General features: G+C 38.2%; 1 protein-coding gene across 1 annotated transcript; it reads right to left on the bottom strand.

Annotated features, from left to right (window-relative positions):
• LOC107633092 (cyclic dof factor 3) lies at positions 1716-5107 on the bottom strand. The gene is made up of 2 exons (XM_016336730.2): positions 4638-5107; positions 1716-3603 (listed from the first exon to the last, which is right to left on the bottom strand). Exons 1-2 carry the CDS (start codon positions 4839-4841, stop codon positions 2326-2328), a joined length of 1482 nt encoding a protein of 493 aa, XP_016192216.1. The 5' UTR covers positions 4842-5107; the 3' UTR covers positions 1716-2325.

The raw sequence follows: 10067 nt of genomic DNA, 5'->3' as shown, positions 1-10067 counted from the left end.
ATGTATACCTATTTTTCATATATTTATTTTAGAAATCAAATTTGACTCCTCTAAAATGAAAGTTCTACTTTAGAGAGTAAAATATAACATTTAAAATTATGAATTCCTTATAAACTGTTTAGATTTAATAAATTACAAAACCATGCATGCATAAGTACCCATACAATTTAAAACCGTTAAATTAATGGTTTAAATAGTGTGCACCTTAGAAAAAGCTTTATCCAAGATAATCTAATGGTTATAAATTTTAACATCACTCTACCCATACTTTTGATTTATGTTGTTGCATCAAACACCAAGTTTAACTAAATGAATAAAAGCTATTCCCTTGGTACTACGTACTAATTAACCTAAAACTTTGGTAATGGAATTTGGCATCCCTCTCTACGCTATCTCTATCTTTGATTGTTACTTGCTAAATAGAGGATTCTTTTGGGGTGATATGGTTAAAGCTATGTGTGGCTATTGGCTACCAAAAATTTAGGGCATTGGGATAAAATCACCAAATTGATCAATACAAATTAAGGGTCTTTTTCAACTCACGGTAATGAATACTACAGAATATCCTGAAAATGTGGGTGTTAATAATTGAAATTTTGGGTATGAAGGAAAAACGAAATGATGTAATTTTTATTAGTCATGGCTACAAATTGATGATGATGCTTACGTGCAACGAATTATCTTTATTATTATTATTATTATTTTGGTTCCCCCTAATAATTGAAATTGGGGCAATGGCATGGTTCTATGGAGGAAAAGAAATAAGCCATTGCTTTCTTGTATCTCAGTGAAAGGGCAAAAAGGCAAAAAATGAAAAAAGAAAAAATAATATTTAAAAAAAAAAGGAACAAAAAGTCAGAAATAGAGTGCCAAGGGGAGGAGGATATCATATGAGTGGGTCATTTGATAGCATTTTAGGGTCCCATCACAACTCATTATAAAAATAAATCTTATACACTATATGTGACTTGTATTAGATGGAGGTTGAAAAAATATCTAAAATCTTTTTCTCGAGGGTGGTTGATTGAGGACACATGTCAATCTGGTTTTGATGTATCCATCAATTTTTTGCATAATATGGAAACTCTTTTTTCCTTTTAATTTTCTAGCAAACTTATTAAATTATTGATAAAGAATATTTGACAAAATTTGATAAGGAAAAAAAAAAAACTAAATATTAGACTCCAAAGTTCCTTTGGAAACATTCCATTATTTAGTTTTTAAAAGGTAGGTTGAAGATCTAATAAATTATTATGTAATTTAGTTATACGATAAAGATTCAAGACACTAAATTAGTTTGAGATTTTAATTTTTAAATAATATTTTTTTAATGTGAAAAGAGCAAAAGGAAAGAAAAAGGTATCATTGGTTGTGGAGTAAGGGGAGCTATTAAATCTGAATGTGATACCTTCAAATTTCATAGCCAAAAAATATAAATAAATAAAAATTCATATCTTTTTCCTTTAAAAAAAAATAATTCAGATGCTTACTGACTTTTGTTGCAATTATTATTAAATTATCATAGAAGATTGACAGGTATGACACGGGTATCCACTATCCACTACTTTATTGTCTTGCTCATAATGTTTGTGGTTATCTTCCTAATTTTACACTCTTGTATACTCTTAACAAATAAAAGATAGAGAGAGAAAAATAAGCAAATAACCCCCCTCCCCCTTTTTTTTCCCTTCTAAATTGTTCACAAGAACTCAAAGGGAAAAAAAGTGTCAATTTTTTTTTCTTATTTTCTACTTAGTAAACCATGGTACAAAAATGGGGAAGACCCCATTTGATAGGAAAAGAAAACACAGCACCTCTGCATTTTATACATAGTAAATATCTTTCTCCATATCTAGCCAGTATTTCACATATGCTACTTCATATATATTTACATGAAACTCACAAACTTAGCAAACTAAAAAGGCACCTATTCATAGTGTCAAATGGAAAGAAAAAAGAAAAGGACAAAATTAGTTTCCATCTCACCAAAACTTCTTGTAACCTCCAACATAAGTTATAACCCACTTTTATGCTGAACAAATCAAAGACTACCACCACCCTTTGTTTCAGTAGAAGGTCAATGAAGGCATAGTCAAATGCTCCATTACTCAAAGATGGTCATTGGTCCCTGCCTCTTCCTAACTCAAGAAGAAATGACTAATCTTGTTGCCATCAAGATTCAAGAACTCTATTAGATATTAAACCATTAACGTGTCTCAGTCCAATAGTTTGGAGAGACAGTTATTCATGACATGGTATCAAAGCCTCTTTATGCCAAGACAGATGAATGGTTTTATATCTAGTACTTCGTGTCTGGTCGCAAATTCACGAGCTCTCGTGAAAATTAAGGGATCTTGACAAAGCTGCAGGGTTAGCCCGCAACACAGGAGAAGCTTCGACTTGATTCTTTTCTTCTTTTGTTGATTGGAAGGCCTTAAACATGCCTCCCCCACTAATGGATTCATTCTTGATCCCTAGAGTTGCCCATATAGAACTCTTTGCAGCTTCACTTGGGTCATCGATTCTCAACGTTTTGGGAACCAAAACGCTTCCATTTCTCTGCTTTGGTGGCTCTTCTTTGCTCAAAGAATCTTGGTTACCCGTGTCACCGTCCCTAGAGTGCTTCCCCAGAGTTGGAGAATTCGGTCCGGAACTTGGAGATTTTGGGTTTGAAGGGGAGGACTGTGGAGGAAACCATGGAACATTCCAGTTCCCTGGCATGCTGCAGTTCCAAAAAGCCGCAGGATAGAATGGAAGGGCAGGAAATCCTGGAGGACACATAGCTGGTGAGGGAATTGCCGCATTCCACGGATAAGGCCAAGGAACACTAGCAATACAAGGAACTTGAGGAAGGTAACCGTTGCTTGGAAGCATTGGTTCTTGGAAAGTACTTTTACTGTTTTCCCCCATTGGATTTGAAACTGCAACAGGCGATGAACTCGTGCAAGCTTCGCCATTTTCACCACTTTTGGAAGGAACTTTCAATCTTTGATCATCAAAGCCATGATGGAATCCATTTCTTGTGCCATTAAGAACCTTTTTCTCTCCAAGGTTAAGGACAGATGCCATGGAATCGCAGATTGGGGCATCTATTCCGAAACTGAGGACTCTCCCATTGCTTTTCAAAGCAGGGAGATGAGTCCCGTTAGGAGCATCAATTCTAGCTGCTTGAAGAGCCTCAGAGATTGTGATGTGGCGATAATGGTTGGCAGAGTTCTTGTTTTTTCGCCGCCCTGCTCCAACCGGCACATTCCTCATGGTGCCACCTGCAGTCCAGTATCGTTGACAGGCTTTGCAGAAATAACGTGGCTGGTTTACGTTGTAGTTGTTGTAGTAACAGAATTTAGTATCCATGCTATTGCAGCGGGGGCATGGAAGCAACTTATCAGGCTTTTTCAGGGGTTTCTGATCTTGTGGACTGGATGTGTCACCTTGTTCCTTATCTGACTTGTCACTTTTTGATTTTGCAGAATCTTCTTCTATGGCAGGTGTTTTCGGATTCACCATAGCCTCAGGTGATGTGGCTGATTTCTTGTTCTCTTCTACATTTGGAGGAGGATCAGCTTCTTGCTCTTGGGTGGTAAGATTTTCAGCTTCTGCATCCTAATATTTTGAGAAAAATGATTGGCTTAATCAATGAAAATAAAACCACAGAAATAAAACCAAGATGCATATTAAGATGGGGAAGATCATGAGTTGAAATGAAATTATAAGAACATTAGCTATGACTAAGATGCAAGGTGGAAGGAGACTTCTAAAAACCTTGTATCAGTTTGTTGTGATTAATTACTGTTTAAAAGAGCAATTACTTATCTTAGTAATCCATGGGAGAGAGGTTGTATGCATATTTTCAATTTGTTGAATGAAATGAGAACAAATATAAATTCTTCAATACAGTATCCAACATAAGAAAAAACTTACTCTAAGAGAACAACACTGCCAAAGGGTTAAGGAGATGAAAGTGCTAGATTCAAGAATTCAAGTAAGTTAAATAGGAAGAAGAAACTTTTTTACATTGAATACAAAGATATAGAGGAGTCAATGAGATCCTTCTGGCTGCATAGTAGACTATTTACAGAGATTTAGAGTAGGACTAGGACCATGCCAACATAAAGTACAGCTCACTGTTTGTAAGTACTGATTGTTGAAAAGCTAAAATTTACTACTCAAAAAGAAATAGTCATTTTCATGTTTTCCTCGGACATACTGGGCTAAAAACTGTTGAACAGTACTCATTAACATGTCAACCAAACTATGAAACAAAACAAAACAAAAAAGAGCAAACCATGATCGGCAAACTCAGGAATTCAAAAAACAGTGGAATCAGTTAAACTTTGTTCATACAAGGGAAGAAAGGATCTTGCAGAATTTTCCATATATTCAAAACTGATTGATTAGCAATGAAGTCCTAAATCTCACAATTGGAAACATGGATGATACTAATTCTCGATAGGAATGAATACGACCCCAAAAATAAATAAATAAATAAAATTCGTTTCTTCTTTTTCATTCGAAAAGAACAAGAAGGCAAAATCGACCCAGAATTTATTCCATCATCGGAAGAAATGGGTCATCCCCAAAAACAAAGCTTTGTCTTTGAGAGAAGAAAAAAAAGAACATTTTTGTAACAATTTTACCTTGTCCTCGTGAGTGTCTTGGGTTTCTCCGTCTTCCTCGTCGTAATCCTGGTCCTCCTCCTCTTCTTCGTCTTCTTCATGCAGGTCCTGTTCATGGTCCATGGCCGCGGCGGGAAGAACATCAGGATCTCCGGGAAGGGGAATCTTCTGACCAAAAAGCTTAATTGCAGGGTCCCTAATAGTAACAGTACTTTGGTCCTCCATTATCCGAAAACAGTAAAGAAAAAAAAGAGCGCGCGGAAGAGTATAGAGTTGAGGGGGTTGGTGGGTGGGAGTGGTTACAGTTGTTGCAATGTTAGGATCTGACAGAATGGAGGGCACAGGAGTAATGGGGGATTTTGATTTTGATTTTGCGTATAAACCAACGACGTTCGGCTGCCACGTCAGATTGTTGTTTCGATTTCTAGCCACAAGTTCTTGTGGCCTCTGTTAGATTTTCCTTTTGCCTTTTTTATTTCCTTTCTTTTCTTTCTGCTCTGCTGTCTTGTATTTTTGGATTCTCTACCACTGTCCCTCACTCCTTTCCCCTGCACCTGCTTTTGTCTCTTCTCTTTGGTTTTTCCAATCTAATTAAGCTTATCTACGGTGCATATGGGCAATTCACCTAGATAAATTGTTTTACCTTTAAAATTATATAAATGTATTATCTTTAAAATGAAGACACAAATGTATTATTTTACACAGAATTCGTTGCTGTCAGCTGCGGATTACCTTGAGTTGTGACAGTATGGAACCATTGTAGTCTGCCGCGATTTTTACATGATTATAGTTGGTCATCATAAATCGTTACTACCAGTAGCGGTTTATGTGCATTGGGACACGTGTGTAAATCGCTAGAAGCAGCAGCGATTTACGTTGAGTATAAAAACAAATAATAAAACTAATCTTTATCTAAAAAATAATTACAAAACAAATAATTAATGGTATATACCCGGGTTTGATGTGACCCAGACCCGACCCGAAATATACACCGGGTCTATTTATTAGACCCGAACCCGACCCTAGACCCGATGAAACCAATACACTTTCGGGCCACAATTATACCGGGTAAAAATCGGGTGAAAACCGGGTCGTTAACATTACATTACGTTGATACCTTCTTGTAAGCTAGCATGTAAAAATATTCAAATTTCCAAGACTCCAACCAGTAGTTACCATGGTAAAATTCACTTAGAAAAATATAACAAGAACCAACCCTTCTTCAAAATTAAAGCATAACCACAATCAATACTAATATTGTCTAATAATACCAAATATTTAAATCAATACAAATAACACAGTCTTATGTATTAGTCTAAAGTCTTATGCATTCTAAACATAAAACATTAACTTATAATCTTATAATGACTAATAACACAAAATATTAATGTTTACAATACTTAAATTCCACATAAGAATAGTCATGATCCATCATTAATAACACAAAATATTAATTGTGTATGATGACCGGGCCACCGGGCCGACTTCGGGTGACCCGAGTTATGGCCCGGACCCGACCCGAAATAATGACCAGGTCTATTTTTGGGACCCGTACCCGACTCTAAACCCGATGAAATCACACCAAATTAGTCTCTAAAGTATTCGGGACCGGGCCGGGCCTTCGGGCCGGGCCAGGTCTGTGCACCCCTAACTGTTAGTAGCGGTTTCTATAGATATGTGAAACAATGTATTTGAGTCTTCGTTTTGGAAACAATGCATTTACATAATTTTAAATGTGAAACAATTTATTTAGGTGAATTATTCTTGCATATAATTCCCATTGAAAGTATAAAAAACAAGAAAGAAGAAAAAAAAATTTGAAAATATATAGTTATGCATGTATTTTTTAAAAATGTTAAATATATATAAAAAATTAGTTATTAATTAAAAGTTTTTAGAATAAAGTATTGTTTTTGTCCTCAATATTTGGGGTAAGTTCTAAAGTTGTCCCTAACGTTTCAATCGTCCTATTTAAGTCCCTAATGTTCAAAACCTGACTCAATGTTGTCCTGCCGTTAGGACCCGTTAACAGAATTGACGGCGGGACAAAATTGAGACGATTTTGAAACGTTAGGGACTTAAATAAGACAAAAACGTTGGGAACAAAAATGATACACAGAAATAAATTTTAATTTTATCCTTTAATAACATCAATTTTTTTATTAAAATGAAAGTAATGTGATTAAGTGTAATTTATTTAGATGTAATTAAAAAATAATTGAACACTATGTACAGTAAAAAATTAATATTATTGAAAGATAAAATTAAATTAAAATTTATTTTTATGTATTATTTTTGTCCCTAGCGTTTTTGTCCTATTTAAGTCCTTAACGTTTCAAAATCGTCTCAATTTTGTCCTGCCATCAATTCTGTTAACGGATCCCTAACGGTAGGACAACATTGAGTCAATTTTAAAACGTTAAGGACTTAAACAGCTTTTACATTTTGTTTAATCTAAAACATTGGTAAAAGAATAATTTCCATGATTTTAAATATTAGTGATGCTAGATATACAAATATTATCCAACTAAGTTGGTATAAGCTCAAAAAAAAAAAAAAATGTGTACATTCATTATGTGGTTCTTTATTTGTATGCTTCTTCATTTCAAAAATTTTGTTATATAACATAGAAATTGTTATAGCACGTAGAAATTTCATTACATAATACATGAATTTTTACATGCAGCATATAGTACATAAACTTAGGGGCAAAATACTATAATAAGCCAACGTCAATCCAAATTTACCTATATGAGCCAAAATGAAAATCGATACAGCAATGAGCCAGATCATATTTTTATGTAATTCGAACCAGGCTAGTTCGAACTCTATCTTCAAGTAATTCGAACCAGAGCAGTTCGAATTTCAAAAAAAAATTGAACGTAAATCGAACCAGACTGGTTCGAACTACCTATGCAAGTAATTCGAACCACTCCAGTTCGAATTATGGGGAAATGAGTTCTGCATGTAATTCGAACCACCCTGGTTCGAATTACGCTTAAGCAAGGTTGTTAGTAATTCGAACCACCCTGGTTCGAATTACTAGTGATTCGGCTATATAAGGAGTTCGAATCAGCCTCATTCGAACCATTCTCCTCTTCCCCTGCCCCACCAAATCTCAGAGAAAACGACCCAGATTCTCTCCAAGAAAGACCTGAACGGAATACTCTGCTCATGGAGGACGATCCGGCACGGTTATATCGCTTGGACGGAGTCGCCCATATAGCTGGGGTCATCAACGAAGAGGTTAGTACGGAAATAACTTTATTTTACCGGTACATGTGAGTTAGTGGTTTGGCATGCGGGTTAGATGTTGGTTTAGTTGGTGGTTTATTTTAGCGGTTTATGTTAGTGATTTCTGTTAATGGTTTAGGTTAGTGGTTTTTGTTAGTGGTTTATGTTGGTGGTTTATCTTAGTGGTTTATCTTAGTGGTTTATGTGGTTTATCTTAGTGGTTTATGTATGTGGTTTATGTAAGCGGTTTACGTTAACGGTTTACGTTAGTGGTTTATGTTAGTGGTTTACGTAAGCGGTTTAGTTCTGGTTTTATAATGTTAGATCTTTGATGTCAGTAGGCTATGGTGGTTTCTAATTTAAGTTTCTTATGCAAATGGTTCTCGTTCTTGGATTTTTAAGCGGCTATGCATAGTAAGATTTTTTGGTTTAGGGAATATCGTGTTGATTATGTTTGTCACCGGTAATTAAGTTGGTTCTAATAATGCGGTTCATTTCTTCCGCAGCCTCAGCGATGCATCAGGAGCATGCGGCGGCAGCAGGGCATGGTCCTGGATGACAGATACGTTCTGTACCTGCAGATGGCTGGTCTTTACCATCTTGCAAGGCTGAACGATAGATGGTTCCGGTTGGATGAGGCCCTTGTGAGTGCGTTTGTTGAGCGATGGCGTCCGGAGACGCACACTTTTCATATGCCGTTCGGAGAGTGCACTATCACACTGCAGGACGTGGCATACCAGCTGGGTTTGCCAGTGGACGGGCGTTACGTCAGCGGCTGCCTATCAGAGTTCCATGTATACATCGATGGTGGCCGTCCAGCCTGGGTTTGGTTCGAGGAGTTGCTTGGAGTGGTACCTCCTCCTAGCCAGGTTCAGAAGTACGCGGTCAACTGCAGCTGGTTTCAGGAGACGTTTGGTGAGTGCCCGGAGGGAGCTGATGAGGATACTGTGCGTCGTTATGCCCGTGCGTACATCATGATGTTGTTGGGCACGCAGCTTTTTGCGGACAAGTCGGGCAACCGCGTTCACATCAGATGGCTTCCGTTTGTAGCTAGGCTGGAGGAGGTGGGGACCTACAGCTGGGGTTCTGCAGCACTGGCATGGTTGTACCGGTGCATGTGCCGTGTGGCGAACAGAAATGTTATCAAGCTAGCGGGCCCACTTCAGCTACTTCAGCTACTTCGACGACGACATCATCCTGGCAGAGGTAGAGGGCGTGCTGCGGTTCATGCCGCTGCACCTGACCCTCAGGACGATGACGATGATCAGCATGGGCCTGAGGGCGGGGATAGTGCAGGGGCGGCCTCAGTTGCTGGTGGTAGTACCCAGGATGGGGTTCACGGAGGTGAGTGGTATGGCTCCGGGATGGGTGACGGGGCTGAGCCTAGTGACGCTGGACTTGGGTCCGGTCCTTTTGGACATTACTTTGTTGGAGTACCCACCGACGACCAGCCTCAGCAGGACGGTACTCCATGGGTTATTCCCGGATCACAGTGGCAGGACTTCCTTGGGGCAGATACGCTCGATCCGGACTTCGGCAGTCCACGGTTTCTGGCGGAGATTTCGGCTATCATGCAGGAGGACGAGCCGGGCAGGAGGCGTCCTCAGACCCCTGCCACGCAGGCACCCTTAGATGTTGATCTGAACGAGCCTGCTACGACTCCTGTTGGTGACCAGTTTGCTTTGGGAGGTACCCCACATTCCGCTTACACCGCTGCATCACAGTCTGTCGCCGGGCCGTCTGCCGCACCACTCCATTTTACGCCACCCGCACAGCCTACCCCGCATGAGGACGCAGATGAGATAGAGGATGAGGAGCCGTTCATCCGCAGAGGTCAGAGGCCACGGGTACCCCGTCGTTGTGGGACAGACTCCCACTTGTTTAGATGATTTACTTTTCATGTATTTTGGACGTTAGGGTTCACTCATGTATTTTAGATGATTTACTTTAGAGCTATTTTTCCTTGTTGTATGCTCATTTTATTGTACTTAAAAATCTGTTATTTACCTACTGGATTAGTGACTATGTATTATCATTGAATCATAACACTGTAGTTATCAACTTTTGCAGTCATGGGATTTCTAAACATATTCAAATTCAGATGCAACTTTTTCATTACTAGAACGTAAAAAGATAAACAGATTACATAAGTCATCTTACATAACAAGTAACAGGAAAAATAAAATCAATAAACACTAACAATAACAAGATCGCTAC

Source organism: Arachis ipaensis, chromosome B01 (genome assembly GCF_000816755.2).
Source record: "Arachis ipaensis cultivar K30076 chromosome B01, Araip1.1, whole genome shotgun sequence".
Classification (NCBI taxonomy): domain Eukaryota; kingdom Viridiplantae; phylum Streptophyta; class Magnoliopsida; order Fabales; family Fabaceae; genus Arachis; species Arachis ipaensis.
The sequence above is the reverse complement of the archived record's forward strand: the minus strand, read 5'-3'. Positions and strand labels throughout refer to the sequence as shown.